The sequence below is a fragment of the Pseudopodoces humilis genome, chromosome 9, assembly GCF_049639895.1.
Source record: "Pseudopodoces humilis isolate 2021_Gansu_Grassland_sample_001 chromosome 9, ASM4963989v1, whole genome shotgun sequence".
Taxonomy (NCBI): Eukaryota; Metazoa; Chordata; class Aves; order Passeriformes; family Paridae; genus Pseudopodoces; species Pseudopodoces humilis.
Window position 1 is genome coordinate 20,194,870 of NC_142208.1, and position 18,401 is coordinate 20,213,270.

An 18,401-nucleotide genomic window follows, 5' to 3' on the forward strand; every position below is an offset into this window, starting at 1 on the left:
AGAATTTTGTGACTTTCTGAGAAACATCAATACACTGGTATCATCTTTTTATAGATATACTTTTAATATACATATATATACATATACATACATATATATATATACACACACACATGTTCATATACACATATATAAATTAGCACATAAGTAATTACCTTGCAAATCCTTCAAAAGATAGCAGCCCCTGCTGGCACATGTTCACACTAGGTTCAAATTTCTATAATGAGGAAGAAATCAAAGATAGAAAAACATGAAAAAGACATATTTCTAAGAATTGCTATTATATGTATGTAGCTCACAGGACTAAAGAGTTAGTATGTAGACAGTCTTTTTGTGGATAAAGCAATCAGATGCCTGCAAACTGTGTTTTCACAAAATACTAAGATCATAATAATAAATCAAAAGAACCATTCAGGTCAAAAGGAGTGTTGGGACATCACCTAATCCAACTTCCCGTTCAAAGCTGAGATAGCAATTAAATTGAAATTAAGGAAGATTTATGATCAGGTGTCCTACTCTTGTGCTTAATACAACATACCACCATCTCAATGAGAGTTGTGGTACTCCAACTTGAAGTTTCTTCATAATTTCTGTCTTTTAAACTCTGCAGTCCTATCTTATATATTGATAGTTACAACTGGGGCTTAGTTTTGGAGTACATTCATTACACATGTTTGGAGGAATAAAAGTTTTTCTACACACTTTCTAGAATCTTCAGCCATAGTACATAAGGGAATAAAATGTCCACGTTTGCTCTGGTAATTTTTTTTACAATAAAATAAAAATATGTGGAAATGGTGCTTTTTAAAGTTCCAAAGTAAGATTATGTTCAATCAAATGCGGTCCCAGACAAAGAGAAATAAAAGAATTGTCATGAACACTTTTCCTAGATGGTGACATCCTTTCCCTGCTAAAGTACACATAGCTAATAAAACTATTTGCATTTTTTAATGGACATATTTAAGGGCATACATACAATTTTCTAGCCCAAAATAAAGATAGTATTAAATTTTAAATGCAAGTTAACTATAGAGACAACATCAGTGTGAAAGGAGATGCCCAAACAGATGCTATTCTGAACAGCATACAATGTTAATGGGGAAAATGGAAGTAATAGGAGTTCTAGTGAAAAGGAAATGCAAGATATTTCTATTACAGACCTGGATAATACTGAGGATTTCATCATAGGTGCAGTGTTCTCCTTGGCAATTCACTAGGAAGTCATTGAGCTGCTGGATTCCTACTCCAAATACTCCCAGTGATGTGCTTTCAACTCCAGTACCATTGGTTACGATGCTGGCAGCAGCAATAGCATCAGATATTTGCCTCTGGTTGTCTGATAGCTGCTGCCTGCTCTTAATGAACAAACCAAGGTCTGAAACATTTCTAGTCAACAAATCTTAAAAGAAAAATGAGGAAATAAAAATATAAGCTAAACAGTCATGTCCATTACATATCCTGTATAGAATATAATGTACTATACAATACACAATTATCTCACTGGGTGCTTTAGCACTGACACAGTAAATTAGAACAAAACCATTTTATTTCTACCCACTAATAAAAGAGAGAGCATTAAGCATGCACATGAGTGGATTACAGGTGTCCAGTTACTCTGAATGAAATCCTGGAACCTATAACATGGATCCACAGCCTCCTACAAACCCAGGACTCTCCTGCTCCCTTCTCAGCACCACAAACAGCCTAAAAGCCTTTCCTTCACTGTGTGCAACCCCACACCCTTCCTGTTCAATCACCCTTTATCTTCTTCCAGTTTCATAGGCCAACTGTTCTGCACCTTCCCCACAAGCTGCTTGGCAGAAAGACTGTTTTCTTTACATGTGGCCAAAGTCCCAGACTTAATAGTAACTGAGGAATGTAAAGGAGGACAGAGGCTTCCTTCCCCTTTATCCCACATAAAGCAGATCCACTAGGAAACTAGATAAGAAAAAACAGCCAAATGAGACACAGGGCACAGCCTCCTCATTTCTGCTTCCAATACTTGCTCAGTGTTTTAGCCCTTCCAGAGCTCCTGCAACCTGTACAGCTCCCTGGGCTCAGCCATTCAGCAACAAGTTTATTCCTCTGCTATTACCAGTTACAAATGTATCTGGCTAAAGAAAAGCTGGAATACTTTTCCTTTCCTTCATTTTTGTCTTATATCCTGCTAACTAGGTATTAGTGGAGACATGGCAGCAGTCCTCTACTCAGACTTATAACTGATAATGAGACTGACTGAGACACATTTTATTAAAGCAACAAACTGAAGTTGTTCAGCAGTTTTTTCTTTAACAAACCTAAATCAGGCTGGAATCCATTGCTATTTTCATCAATCTTCAAATTAGTATAAAGTGGAGTGGGCTCTAAGCCAGATCTATTGCAAGGCACAGCATAAATATCAAAAAGGTCTTTCAGATCCTTGCGGCTACGGACACTGCAAAAAGAGGGGAGAAGTTCAATTTTTGCTCTTTTATGAACTTGGATGAACAAAATTAGTACAGAAAAAAATATATTTTACCTGAAAGATTTGAAAAGCTCTACAAATTCCACAAAAGTCATGTTACTATCAGACACCATGAAGTTCTGAAATCCCTTCATTCCTCCTTTGACACGGCCATGCCAGCTACTGCTGCTCCATGCGCTAAATCAAAAAAACAGACTGCTGTAGTTTGGCTACATTAAACTTAGTATTTATAATGTAAACTTACATTATACTTAACTGATACATTATGCATTAGTGAATTAACCGTTTATTTGTGCTCTCCTTAATGCATTTATTACCAGTATCTGGAAGAAGCAAATAAAGCACCACCTTATAAGATGCATAGTGATGTTTCTTACCTTCTTATAGCAGCTATTTTTTTTTCTTCAAGACAATGGCAAACTTTGCCAGAATGAATAATGTATATTATACAATTTAAAACTTTCATGTGGAAAAAGGCCTGATACACATGGCACAAATGGAAGCACTTATTTTCCCTTTAAAAACCACAATGCCAGTATTCTTTTAATGTAGGCTGTGTCTAAGGTTCATTGAAGATGAAGTAATAAAATAGATTGTTCTGTAACTGCAATCATTAAACTAAGTTGTGCAGTTGAACAAGGTTTTTGAAGTAGAACCAGCACATTTCCAAAAGTCACATCCCAAAATCTTTAGGCTTCAAGAGGATTCACACTAGTAAGTACAGTTAGGCCATGACTTGAACAGTATGAACAAGTCCTTAGTGAACTACATAGAGTAACTTGAAATGAGGAGCTGAGCTCTTGAGCCCCTTCCTAGACCTAAACACCAATGAACACACATTACAGGAATGGGATCTGTCAGCAACAGTATCCTGAAAAGGGCAGGATCTAAGCAACAACACAAATATCAAGAACTATCTAGTTTAAACCATAATTAATTGCACGAGTTACAGTATTTCCTTCAAAATATCAGACCACATGTCAGATTTCATTGCTCTGTGATGTTCAAATATACAGATCCATTCTTTTATTGATTTTGCCATCAGATTCAGAACAAATAGTTCTGACAGCTGTGATGGAAAAACAGGACTAGCTTGTTTTTCAGTGTCCCTAAAGACATGCCTGCAAGCAGGTGACTTTCTACACAAATATGCTGGACCAGATCCTTGAGTTTACTCCTGACACAGGATGGATGCATGCAATTGAAAACAAAATGTGATTTAGAAATATTAAAAAATATCATCTACTTCAGTTGATAACATTCGATTTGTTTGACTTCACCATGGCAAGTACTGACATACTGCATATAAATTTTTTGAGCTAAAATAATTCCTAGCATTTTTATCAGACAGGAAAAATAAACCATGATGAGAAAAGTCTTTAGATTCCAGAAGGCAGATTGGAACTGCAGAGTACCAAATGGGAGACCAAGGGCAGAAGAAAATGCTCAGCATTTCACCCGATTTGATCACTAAAGATTATCTTCCAGAGTAATGGAAATAAATACGAACAAAAAGGTTTTTTAAAAAAAGGCAAAAAACCCCAAGAAAACCCCACCATCACCAACAACCAAAACTGCAATTAGTAGCAGTCTGGATTACACCTGTAGATAGTTAATGAGAGAGGAGGTTTACTCTCCCCTCCCAAAAATCCCCCATCTCTAGTTTTCTGTATCCTGTGCTCTGTGTCCCAGCGGCACCATCCTCCTGCTTCCTCCACCCTACAAGCAGCACTAGATTTCCAAGGAACTTGGAAGTTCATCAGATGCCCATCTACTTTGAAGGAGCGACAATAGCAGCTGCAAGACAACTGTGCTCAGAATAAAATTCTCTCCAGTGCTCCAAATTTCTTAATGGCTCATGAGAACTGGGTCAAGATAATGGGTAAAAACATGTAAATCTGTTCTGAGGAAGACTTCTTCAGGACAGATGAAACAGCAATAAGCTACATCCTGAGGAAGTTCTAGCAAGAAGGATCATAGCAAATTTGGGACTGCCCTGCAAAGCAATGCTCTGGAGCTGCCAGACAACTTTGCCAGGGAAAACCTGGAATAACTGGGGGAGGTCCACAATGCTTAGCTACACACAGATCCATGCAGAAACGCAGTCCTGAGAGGATTTAAAGGAACATCAGCTGGCCTTTTCCAGGAAATGCAAGTTCTCCATTGAGCCTTTTCATCTCATTTAGAGACAACAACTATTCTGGCATAAAAAGCAAAAAGCAGATTTGCAAAACACAGGATCTTTTTCCAGAGATAGTAAAGCAGTATTTCTTCAGTTCAAGGTAATAGAAAGTTGTTCTCACCCTTACAAAAAAAAAATAAAAATAGCTTATCAAGACAAATTCAAGTTTTTGAATGACAATACACAGGGGCTCACAAAGCAGTGTTAACCCAACCACACGTTCACAGGTGGCTCTACTGCTCACACCTGTTGCCAAATCCAACTATTTTACGTATAAATACAATCCCCAACAAATACACAACAGGAACTATTGCACAAGACATGTATCTTCAAATATAATGTTCTAGCAGCAGCAGTAATCTTTCATTGTTTACTGTTGCTCTCATGGAACCCCCAAGATTCATACTCATAATGATATTTCAGCATTCCTTCTCCAGAAAGGCACTGGAAAGCCTCTGTTGAAACTGTCTTCTTGTATGTCATAAAGTACTGTCCATATCCCTGACATATTATTCGTACTGTAATTACTACTACCATCACCATTAGTATTTACAGAATTAATACAAAAGTGCACTGTGTTACTGACATATTGCAACTGCATAACCTTTTACACTGCCTAAGCAGCACAAAAATGATGGATGTTCAAGAAAAAGAGGCCTGTAAGAGAAAGATTCCAAATTGGTTCCTCCAGTTCCCAAGACAGCACTGCAGTCATCACCAGGAATGTTAGCAAAATTATTACTCCCCCAGGTAGAAATTATTTATGCTGAGAAACCTCAGAACTCTGTTCACACATCTATAACACTTCTGTTGATTTTCACTATACAGAAAATGCCTATAACTATGTTTTGGAGAAGATCTGGAGAAAGAGTTAAACTCTGTATTTGTGTAGATTTGGAACAGCATTCCAATCTGCTTCTGTAACAGATATAAACTGAAATATGCTGTTCAGGGACTTGCTACAAAGCCATCCTCAGATTCATGGCATTTCAGCTTAAATGTCTTGTGTTGTTCTACAATGTATTTTAGATATTCACAAAAAGGCTAATGACATTTCTGGCACTGTTTTTGTCAGATTTTGCCAGTTTGGCACAAACCCCACATTTGATAGTAAGTAAGTAATAGTAGCTTCTTTTCCTTTTAAATCAAAGCACGGATTTTGACCTTACCTAGACTGAGTTTTGCTTGACGGTATTACAGGAGAGGAGACTGGTCTTGCTGGTGAAGATGATGTAGCTCCTAAGTTGGGAGATCCAGATGCTGTCAGAGAGTGAGCTCTTCTTGATGGCAGGTTGTTAGATGGAGAAGCATTAATAATAGTATTTTGATCTAAGGAGAAAACAAAAGTTTTCATCACAATTACAACATCTGTCCCAATGAAAATGTTTTTGTCCAGGAGACCTATATGAAAATCCATTAAAGCATAGTAAGACAGTAGCACAATTCTAGATTTGTCCCGACACAGTCAAAGAAGTACGTATTGAACGACACTTACAAATGAATTTTATCTGCATAGAAAGGGAATGCTACTGAAACTAAATGAAAGAACAATCACAAACAACTAAAGAAATTAATTTCAGAGTTCACAGATTTGGAGTTTCAACTGCAAAAGTAGCTTTATAAGTTTATTTTTAACACTACAAATAATGTCTACATAAAAAGGCTTTGAGCAAAACCCTGACAGATTTGTAAGTACTGAAGCAATTTTTACCTGACTCTTCTTGTTCATCAATATCTTGAGGGTCTGAACCACTTCTATTACGACACTCCTTACAGCTTTTTGCCTTCCGAGTTGCCATTTCATCATCAGTGGCCTCTCCACTTTCACCCTAGGAATAATGAGCACCATAATAAATATCCCAAACCCACTATTTCCATTTCATTTCAGCACAATCTGTAACAAAACCATGACATAAATCAGGAATTCTTCGTGAAACAGATCTATGAGGCCAATACTAGCAGAAAAAGTTAAACAGATACACAGTCAAGCGTGGGACCATTAGGTGTCACCTCAGTTTGACATCACACAGAATACCACAATGATTGTGCCTCTCTAGAATGTTGCAGCTGGTTTGACACTGTTTCACTGGTGCACTCCAGCCCTACAGAGGATGGATCTTGTAATTTGAGAACCATTCTACCTAGAAAGTAGTTCTAGAAAATGTGGGTAGTGTAGAGGTGCTGGTCCTGCATTTTCCTCTCTCCTGCCCACTGTTGAATGCAGTTTTGTCCAGGAAAAGAGAGGAGACTTCCACACTAGGTCATGTTTCCGTCACCCACACAAGATAAAATGGGTGCTAATGCGATGTGGAACAACTATGGTAGTGTTTTTCAAAACATGAAAACAAAAAGGATTAAAAAAATTTACACCAACCTCCAGACACCACTTTGCATGTTAAGATTTTTATTACCACCAGTATTTTGTCTTCATACTGAAACAGCACCTAAAGGTTGTAAGAAGATTCTGTCCCATTCTGCTAGCCTTGGCACCTACAGTCCTAGCAATGCTGCAAGCATGAGAAAAGAACAAACTATTGGGAAACAATAATCCTCAAACCTGAAACTACAATAAACAGTCTTAAATCATCATCTAACTTCTTTTCTCTGGTTCAGAACACAGCTACACAGTGACTGCAGAAAGGAAGGAAACAAAACACATGAATAACAAAATATTTTACCCTGATGAGTACTTTCTTCTTTTTCTTAGCTGTGCTGATTCCCAGGGTGTTGTTTCTCTGCACATTGGGCTTCTCAGTGCTTTTGGTGAGAGATCCCGTGCCTGTGCTTCTTGCACTCCACCGTCTGCCTCCGAACAGCTCAACAGCCTGAGCCAAGGTTGGGCCTTCAAACCTTCCATCTTCCTACAAAGATTCTCAGCGTTAACAAAACAAGGATAATAAGGACACATTTTTAAAGCAATAATATAGACATTTCTGAGGAGCCAATGAAAGAAACATCAAGAGGAAGCAATTTTTGATTACTGAGTAGTCCCCAGGGCTACTTTGTTTGCTGCTTTGGGGATGTTTTGGCCCTAAGTATTATCACTCATTATTTTGGTGCCCTTTCTAAGTACAGTCCTTGCTTTTTTCTTTGATAAAATACTTATTCCAAAACTTCAAACATATGAAGAGCTTTGTAAGGAAAAAAAATTTAACTTCAGTGTATTGAAAACTTGCAAGGTTTGAGATAACATTGTGTGGAGAATCAGATCTTGCTGCTGAAGCCATGTTACAAAGTTGGAGATTTAGGGTTAACCTTTAATCTAATCTTACTTCTAATAGAAACTAGTTGTATTACATTAAACTGTTGGTATCTTAGAACTTTTTTACAGAGAATCACAGCATTTTTTACCTGGTAAAGGCTGACATACTGTTTCCGTAGCCACTGTAGTCTTTGATCAGGGAATCTCCTCATTTTTCTTACAGCTTTAGTCAATTCCAGCAATCCATTATACAGCATTCTGGCAGTGTATTTTGGAGCAACAAAGTGCAGCAACTTATTATCAGTAGTCTGAAGTCCATAAAGTAGTGTTATACCGTTTTCTTCGAGGGACATATTGCAAAGTTTATTTTGAACACACACAGTGTGCATATCAATGCCCGAGTGTCCCATATAGACAGCCTTGGCTGAAAACAAGTCCAAAAAGCCTTCCACCAGTCCCGTATTACCAAGAAACTGGTATTTACCAAGCTCAGCAGCATTGCCCAGCACACTCAGCTTTGCCTTAGCATTTGCAGGGCAAACTGTAGTGGGTTTTGTCCAAGTCAAAGTACTATTGTCAGGCTGGAGCTGAAGAAAGCAACGAGCTGAGAGATGTGTCTCCTGGTCATAATGAATGACAGTTGCCCCTTGCTGCATGAACTGATGGACGTCAGCCCTGATGGACAACACGTACCAGGGAATGAGTTCTATCCCATGGCAGAAAGCCTTTTGCTGCTCTTCCGTTGAACTTGCATCCCATTCTTTCAACTGCTCAAATATGTCACTTTCCGAATCTGAAAGATCTCCGATGAGAAATCTGCATTTGAGCAAAGATGAGAGATTTATATTTAGTGATACATGTGCTGATTTATGCTACGCTTGATGAGTATTTTTTCTGCTGTAGTTTAAATAAATGGAACACTATCATCACTATAAAATTGGGACTTACAGGAACTTGTGTAGTTTTTGAAGTATTACAATTTATGTTATTGCAATTTTGCATCTATTAAGAGATGCTGCTACAATTACTTCTAACTCCTGAAACAATATGCTTATATTTTCCTAGACCTTTCCAAACTTTGCATTAATAAGTGTCTGATTGTTTCTTAAAGCCAAGTGATTCCAGTTTCTAAATCTGCTGCGCAAGATTGCTTCAGCTGAAATATTAAGTGCCATATGTGGAAACTGATAGCAGGATGTAGTGCATTTCAGACAGGACTTCACTTCTAATCTCTGTTCTATTACTGATTTAATGTGCAGACCTTTCATATTATATAAAATTTTGATTAACACTAGTAAAATACAGGTTAAAATACATACCTTCCTCATAAGAATGCATAAGGAATTTTATCAGATACTTTCCATAAGAAATTTTATTTTACTTAAGGAAAGTATTAACATAAAACTTGTATGCAGCAACTAAAATTTCTGAAAGATTTTGGCAGAATTAGAAACAATAGACACAGAGTAACAGTACTGAGCTAATAGAAGAGGTAGTTTAAATGAAACATCTTCCCTGCAGAAGCTTCTAATGTGTATGAATGCACAAATGTTCAATATTTGGGTGCTTCAGTGAACATAAAAAAGGACAAACTGTTCTGTGTACAACAGAACTAACAAAGAATATTCTCCTAAGGATATCCAGGCAACAAAATCCAAACCATCTTCCTCTACACCTTGTCCTAATACCCTCTTTGCATCCCCTTCCTATCACCACAGTCCAGTTCCTGCCCCTTACCTACCAATTAAGCCAAAGCTGACTCGTGTTTCCAAGCCACATACACCATCTCCCTCAGTGCTGAAAGCACAGATGACCATCAGCTTTTCCTTAAACTCTCCTCTACCTGGGCAAATTAATCTGAACTTTCCCTTATTCCATACAGCAATGATTCCTTTACAAATTTATTAATTGGTGAGATCTCTGCCTCTTCTTCAAATCTATAAAAAAATGGCAAATAGGTTGAAGTTTTATTGTTTGTGGTGAAGAGACTGACAAAATAACTGCATCAGTCTTCACTGTAGATTTGTTTCTTTAAGAAATATTCCTACAAATAAGGTCATGCATTTTAACTGAGCTGATATAAATCGTCTTACTAGAGTCTCACCAGACACATGTCAATTGAAACATTTACCTGTATTACATAAAATTAATGTTTTAAAATTAAACAAACAACTGAAGCAGCTCTTTCTCCCCTATGCCCTTAAAACAATCAAACAACTGTATTCAGAGAGTAGCTGTGCATGTCTGGAGGAGTCTAATATAGCACAGACAGAAATGGCAGAGCTCTGTTCATGCCTTGTTTCACATGTAGCACGGTGCAGATTAAAATGTACAAGAAGCAGGTAAGCCAAGCACACACAGGTAACCACACACAGAAACGGAGCCTCTGACATGAGCTGCCAAAAGCAACACCGCTGCCAATTACTGAGAGCACTTACAGAGCCTGGGCTGGACCAGGGGCTTTCTTTACATGTGCTGCACTGAGAGGCAAGGAAAAGAAAAGATAAAGGAAACAGTGACAGATTTAGAGGAGAAAATTGCAAGGTATACAAAAACAAAAAGAGTGGAGGTTTTCCCCTATTATTTTGCATGTTATTTACTGTAATTGGAAAAGCTTAAAAGTGAAGGTAAGATCAGGCTAATGAAGCAATGATTCAAAGTCAGGAGTATCTTGACTGGTAACTCAATAATTAACAATTCCATAAAAACTCTATTTCAAATTTGTTTGTTTCTTTTTTTTAATTTTCTTGCCTACCTTTATTTTTAAAAAAATTATTAATTGTCAGAATAGAATTCTAAGAAAGATTAATGTTTGGTATTTATCTGACATGCACAGAAATCCAGGGCAGTTAGATGGGTCACTGACTACAGAGTGATAGAGCTTATTTGCTAACACAACTAGGAAAGTAATTATACCCATTGCCCACTGATCCTATTAGATGCCTTTCATTTTCTTCAAATCAAATTAACCTACCAGCTTTGGTGCATCCATGTTCCACAATACCAATCCAAATCATCAAAAGAAAAACTAATTGAAAATCTTTCTTACAATTATAAAGTAATGAGAAACATGTTATGCAGTGTATTTCTCTGCCTTTATGACCACAACACTACAATTATCAGATAATGCATAATTATGATATAATTTGGATTTTATAACACTGTATGCAAATATGGCAGGTCTCAAACCAAAAAAGACTAAATTTCTTCCTTAGAACCCTTTAGCTGTTCATAGCAATAAAAAGAAACCAAACACAGCCTCCATCCAAGTACAACAGAACATGGTCCTTCTGCCTCTGTAGCAATTTGCTCCTGCACCTCACCCAGCTCTCTGCCTGCCCAGGAAAGACATGGCAAGTGAATAAGGAATTTCCAAAGCCTGTGAGATACTTGAGTTAAATCAGTACTTTCAGAAGTGTTCTCCTACAAGTATTTTACTGTTAAAATCAGTATTTACTGCATCAGAAGTACAGATACTCATAACTGAGTAGTTAGTAGCCTGAATCAGGAAACATAACTTTAATTACCTATCCCCGGGTTTTTTCATTTAAATTTTAAATTTTCATTTCAGATTCACACTGGGATTTTTAAAAAACGAATTCCTACTTTAAAACAGCATGCAATTTACTAGATTATATTTATGAATAAAGCACGAGTAATTTACCAAGAAATTATTTCATAAACACATAAAAAAAGGGAATCAGTTTAATTTCTATTTTCCTCATCCAAGTGAAATGTTTATATGCCTAGCTTATTTGCCATTTGAACTGTGATTTCAAGTTGATTTTAAGGCATATTAATTAACAAAAAATAATTCCTGGAAGAAAGTATTAGGACTGAAGTAAGTCAAGAGATAACACATGTGGGCAGAGAAGTGGGTCTGTCTTTCTTGGCTTAATCTGGTGCACCACTTCCCAGAAGCAACTAAAGCCAGATGTGAATAATTCTATTAGAAACTGTTCTTTCAGGAAATAATGATTATTTATTTGAAATGAAATTTAGAATTACATGTTAATGAAATAAATGCATTTTAAACAGGAAGATAGTAGTTGCCTCTCAGGCAGTCACTTATTAGATTTAATGTTTAAGTAGCTGAAATAAGTTGGATAGTTCTGAACATATTGATATGTTTGACACACACTACCAGTAAAATAACTCAAGCAGTGACTTAAGCATAGTTCTTTATTATGCAGCCCTCACATAATTTTACAGTGCCTCACCTCAGTGCAGTACAGTTCTGTTATTTAACCTGAAATTAGTCTAACACAGTTACTTATTTGAAAGTTGACCTAACCCACCTATGTCTACATGGGCTTTGCAATGAAACTTCTCTGCAAACCAACATTATAGATGATCATGTGATGTCCTAAACTTTGAATTGCTGTTTCCTGCTGGTGACTGGTACAGTCTTCAAGAGTGGTTTTCAAAGTGATGTCAGATTACTGAACACTGGGCTTTTTACACAGGGCACAATGAAGTAAACTTCCTTGCAAAACAGCATGACTACAGCAACCTGAAAATTCAAAGCGTGTTCTCACACATGAATGTTTTCTGGACAAAATTGAAACCCCTCAAACTAACATGTCCTTAAAAGAAGAAGTCTTTTGAAGGATAATAAATAACCTTTTTTTGAAAGGGCCAGAACACTGCCTGAGCATGCAGAATATAATGTTCTGAGCTCTGATAACAAATATGTCCTGGTGCTATTCCTGTCACTAGAGATCAAAATTGTAATTGTAACTGTGGATTTTTAAAGCTCTCTATGTAAGACAAAAAGGATTTACCCTTATCATAAGAGGAAGTAATTACATCATGAGGAAAATATAGCTATAAGAGAGTTTCCAAGCAGTTGAGTATCAGGGGAGAAAAGTTCTGAACTGGAAATGTATAAATACAAGGGAAGATGTTGAAATTGCTATTATTTCTAAAAGCAAGCCTTGGTAAAAGAAGATCAAAACCATTATATGTACACGTGATGATAGTAAATAAAATAAGACCTACTGGTACCGGTTTTTGTCCTTCAAAGAGTTTTTCCTTGAATCACTCCCTTCGCTAACATTATCTTCACCCTCTTCTGAATCCAAACTGCGATTGCAGCTCCGAATAGTTTGAAAGATATTGTTTGTTGTTGATTCTTTTTCTGGATTATTCAAACCATCTTGGCCTACTCGTTGTAAGAAGTTATCTTGTCCACTGTAATCTGAAACAAACTATAGAGATATCTAAAAGATTAGTAAAGATACAAATAGAACATTGTGTCACCTACTTCTCACTGTAGAAATTTTTACTGTTAAGAATATCTAGTGCATATTTCTTACTTGCTTGCTTCCCATGGGATTTTGTGCCTACTTGTAACCCAAAACAGACCAAATAATTTCATAAATCAAATAACACAAGTTAAAGTAACTCCTGAAAACTTTAAAAAACCTCAGTCTTTAACTTTTCATCTAACAGGGGCATTTTTCTACTAAAACTACAGTAATAAAACTTAAAAGAATTGTTTCGTTCCATAAAGGAAAAGCTTGATCTGCTGAGCTTCTAAATTCTGTTTTTAAGGAACTGAACACTTCAAATTCCCAGTGAATTAAGTGGAAGGTCAGAGTATTAAGCAGAAAATAATTACACATTTCAGGCTTTACATACTTAGTCCAAAGTACAAACAAGATCCTTTATTACTAATGCTGATTTCTCATTACTCTGATATTGAACTACATAGAAACAACCAAATCTAAATTGCTAAGGAACTATGAGAATTAAATTGAGGTTCACATAACTGACCAGTCTAGTAAAAGTCTGGTTTAGAAAATATTAATTAGATTATGCCTTTGTGCAAGATTATAGAAAATAAAGCATTGGCTAAGAACATAACATCTTAGAATATTTATCTCATTTACCTCTAATGTTTCATACTGGGAATTATATCGGGGACAGAGTCTGATGAGGCTTGATGCTCCATCCAGAACTTCACAGAGCTCTTTTAAAAATACACCACAGAAAGGAACAACTTTACAGCCTGGAATATTGAGTGCCCGGTTGACCACTTTCCTGTATTCAGATGATGACTCATGTTGTGCCATAGCATCCTTCAGACTTCGCATGGTTTCAATATCAGACTGGTCCATAAATTGCCACATTTTTAAAACTTTTCTTGACCTATTGCAAGAAAAGATCACAACATTTATTAAAAAAATTTCAACAATTTACCTTCAAGTCCAACACCCGCAGCATATATGTAATAGAGGAAATTATAATGAAATCAAGGCAATTATTTTTATGAAAATTCCCCCCTTTGAATTATCAAAGAACAAAACTAAAAATGAGAAACTAGCAGTCTGACCTACTGGAGCAGTATTTCACATTTTAATAAAAGCCCAGCTGCATAAAACATACCATCAGGCTTTCTAACATTTTTATTGTGTCATTGCGTAAAACTTCTAGGGGCCCATAAAGAAACACAAAAAGATTAAGGAAACAGCATACAGATAAACCAGAGTGTTTCTTACAAATTCCTTCAGCTGTATTATGAACAATCCATACAGCTTGAAAAACTTGGGGGGTTTTGATTAAATTTACTACTGAAAAATGACATTGATTTCTTCCCCAATTTGTTCACAAAATATTTACTTTCACAGAAATAAGGAAGTCAGGACCATGTTCAAGCTCTCAGGCACCAATGCAGAGCTGTAGCTGAAAAGAAATTCTGATTTCCAACAGAAATAGCTCCAAGGACTGTGAGTACCTCTGGGAATACTATTACTGTCTGAGCTGTATGTCCATGTAATCATATGGCCTTTCTTCCCACCCCTGGCCTCAGACATACCAAAAGATCCAAAGATACACTCACAGCAGACTGCCCTTAACACCACTTGCCATCCCTGTCCTGGAAGTGCTGCTCATCAGCCTTCCTCACCTCTCTTGTGCTGTGTGGATGCATTAGAGACAAAATTGAGCCCTTAATTTGCTTTGCATTTTCCCTAATAACTTACGTGGCTTAGAGACTGTGGATGTATTCTGCTGAAATATACTCCCCATGCCTATGAGTGCTCCAAATGAGCTTTATATACTAAAACCATAAACAAATAGCTCAATGAGATTCTTACTAAACCACAAAGAACACCAGTGCAAACACTGTAGAGCTTTGTTACACAAACATGTTATACAATGAGGGTCAAAGCCAAGAGATGGGAAACTTGATCTTAACTCTTCCCTGTTCAGTCCCATTTGCTGCCCTTCGAACTGCCAGTTCTAATGTATTGCCTTCCTGCTCCCCTGGCCCTACATGAACCTGTCATTCCAGAGGAAAGCACACAATGAGCTGTCTTTGAGCCCCTACTCTCTCATCCTTGAGAAAATGCAGGTCCTTCTACGTAAGACCATGATAGCATGAGATCCCAATGTCACTCTGTGTAAGTAAATCAGAGGAGTTAAAAACCAGATTTGGCTGTTTGGTCTTTTTGGGGGTTCTTTCTCATTTTGGGGTAGTTTCTTTTTCACAGTTAAGACTGATCCCTTTAGAGCATCACCATCATTATGTTTCATTTATGTTCTGGAGACTCCAACACCAAGCTACATTAGCCGTAGCTCAGTAGATAAACCACAACTGCTTTCCCACCTTCTTTTTACATTTTTAAAAAGTTTCAAGTTAAAAAAAAAAAAGTATTCTAATGCAACATATTCAGCATTTACCAGGAAAACAGATGGAGTCTTCAGAGCATTTTGAGAAAAAAAAAAGGGTTTAGCATGCTTCATTTTTCCAAAAGGGATTACTAGAAAGTCACAGCATGAGATGATGTGGCTTACCCATGGATTTTTGTTTAGTTTCATTGTTCTCCAGAGACATCTGCTTAACAGAAGCTGCAGTGCAACCTATCACTGAAAAGCCATTTAAAAAAAAAAAAGAGTTGCCAGTACCTTAGCCCTGCCAGGAATTCCATTACAGCATTGTAGTTGCCCATATTCCAGCAGCATTTTGCTACATGTACTAAGTATGAGAAGACTTCTCGTTTCTCCTCCATAGAACCTGCAGTCAGGATCAGCCAGGTAACCCATGAGCTCACCTTGTAAAACCAAATGGACAACAGGGTCAGCCAAAGCAATGTCACTTGGAGCATTCATGCACACTTGACAGATAATGCGGGTTGGTTTCGTTTCTTCCGTCAGGAGGGTATCAGTCAAAATTCCATGTAAACACTCATAGCCAAATCACATATGCATTGCAAACATAACTTACACAGTGATATATTCACAATACATCAGTTAAATCATTAACTAGTCCAGGAAAACTTTCATTAAACAAAAACTACTGCATCTTAATATAAAATATTTTGAATATGCGTTAATGTCACAGAAGAAAATGGACAGTTTCAGCTGGCACTGATTTTTAAAGCTGCTGAAGATATCTGCAATATAAATTCTCATTAACATACCTTATAGATCTCAGCCCCACAGTAAATAACCCTTGTTAACAATACGAACAGTGAAAGGTGATAAATTGGAATTTTTTTGTTTTGGTTCATTTCATAAAACTAGATGCATTTAATGCACAATTCTGTTAATTCCTATATGCATTGAACATTTCAGCTAGTTTGCAATATCTGTTTGCAAGGTCACAAATTCAATAAAAAGAAATCCCATCTTCCAAAGTACACCCATACTACCAACCTCTTTTTGGTGATTAATTAATGCTGGAATCAGAAATCAACTTAGTACACGATTCTGTTTGTATTTACACAAATAAAAATCAACACAAATTATCAGTGTGCAGATTTTTCTTTCAGTTATGTTCCCACAACATCCATAAAAAGTAGCTATATTTCACATGGAAAGCTAATTTAAACCAACTGTTTCTTTTTACAATATGACTCCCTGGAGGCTTGATTTTTGTCATTGTGTAAACACTTAGGAGGCAATAAACGTGAATTGTTTACTGACACTGTGTTCCATTCTTTGGTCCTGAAGGACTCAAGTCTTTACAGATAATACCAGTGATGAGAGACTTATAAACATTGGAAAATGCTAGTTCACCCCTCAGGGGCCATAGACATTTATTTTAAAAACCAAGCATGTGAAATAAAATGTAAATGCATTTGTACTAACAAGAAAATAACCCCACTGAATACATATAGGGCTTCTATTTATGCAAGTCTATACAGACTCATGAGGTGTTGTTCCAAGCCACCCACTCCTGAGGGAGGACAGTCAAAGAATATGAAGAATCTAAGTTGCTATTTAACCTGTCTGATGGCCACATCAATCAAGAACAATACATGAGAAATGTCCAGATGAGAAGAAAAGTCATACTCCCTATATGCAAAAAATCACACTTTTAGGACTGAATTCTTGAAGAAATTCATTCGCTGGGGACATACTCAGGAGTGAGGACAATGACTGTGGAGATGCTCTTATATGTTGTGAGCATCAGGGGCAGCACATTAATCACTGCAGCAGCTCAGAATGAGAATCTGAATTCAGCTAGAATTTTATTTAATGTGATCAGTTAGTTACTCTTAAAATATAAAAACTCAATCAACAAAGAAGTGTATACCTGAAGAGCATGAAGGTATCGAAAATACAAACCACCATAGCATTGCATGGCATGGGGGTCAAATGAGGGCAAAACCAGAATAAAAGGTAATAAAATAAATTCATTAAAAAATCAGAAATTGTGAAACAGAACAGTCAGATCTGCAGCACAGATTTGTTTTTGTATTCTAGAATAAAGTGACATATTATTTTTGGATACTATTCTCATTTTCCCAAAATTGCTGTTAGGGAATGCAACTGCTAAATACGCAATCTCACAAAAAATTACCATTTGTTTGCTATGAGATACCAAATGTAGTAATGATTTGATTAATATGGTTTTAGAAATTTTAAAGAATCATATAATTTTAAACAAACACGTTTTATTCTAAGATAGTAAAGAGGTAATGATCAGGAGAAAACAGTATCAAAATTGAGAAAGAATGTCTAAAAAAGCAACTGACTTCAGGCTCTCCATTAAGAGAAAACCTTTAAACTAGGGCAGCCACTTGCTGAAATTCTATTTAATAGAGAGTTTAAGACCATGATAAACAGTATGATGAACTTTTACAACCTGTAAACACAAATAAAAAATTATAAAGGGCAGCATGGGTGGGCCTTTGCAGCCATGAGATACTGTCTAACATGTAAGAGCAAAAGAAGGGTACAAAAGGCACCATGAAGTTCATGCTCACTCCTCTTGCAGGGCAACAATAGAGGAGTAGAAAACATCTTTCACTAAATAAGAAGAAAAATAAAGTGTCTGAATCTTTTAAAATAGAATAGGCAAAAGCAAACAGATTGGGCAGAATCAGGGGACAGAAGTGAGCATCTAAAATATAAACCACTCCTGAGAAATAATGAACATGCCTGCTTTAGAAATGTTGGTATTTTAATCCTGGAAATCAGGAACAGATGGTAGACTGTTATTCAAGAAATAACAAACTTATCAAATTTTCATTGAAATGGAAGATCAGAAGTGGGTTTCCTCAGACACTGTTCATGTACAGCTGAGCTAGATGCACCTCACA

General features: G+C 36.6%; 1 protein-coding gene across 5 annotated transcripts in view; it reads right to left on the reverse strand.

The window, feature by feature from the left end:
- The window catches only part of PLCE1 (phospholipase C epsilon 1), a 140,384-nt gene that overhangs the window by 26,553 nt on the left and 95,430 nt on the right, over positions 1–18,401 (reverse strand). For 2 of the 5 annotated variants that reach the window (XM_088059493.1, XM_088059490.1), the window contains 11 exons: positions 15,760–15,905; positions 13,743–14,001; positions 12,850–13,058; positions 7,998–8,664; positions 7,325–7,507; positions 6,358–6,475; positions 5,816–5,975; positions 2,519–2,641; positions 2,298–2,434; positions 1,161–1,399; positions 156–217 (listed from right to left, as the gene is read on the reverse strand). In XM_088059493.1, the coding sequence (XP_087915619.1) occupies positions 156–217; positions 1,161–1,399; positions 2,298–2,434; positions 2,519–2,641; positions 5,816–5,975; positions 6,358–6,475; positions 7,325–7,507; positions 7,998–8,664; positions 12,850–13,058; positions 13,743–14,001; positions 15,760–15,905 (2,303 nt within the window). Of the gene's footprint in view, positions 1–155; positions 218–1,160; positions 1,400–2,297; positions 2,435–2,518; positions 2,642–5,815; positions 5,976–6,357; positions 6,476–7,324; positions 7,508–7,997; positions 8,665–10,286; positions 10,329–12,849; positions 13,059–13,742; positions 14,002–15,759; positions 15,906–18,401 lie in introns of all 5 variants that reach the window. The other 3 variants (XM_088059489.1, XM_088059488.1, XM_088059491.1) reach the window with 3 other exon arrangements.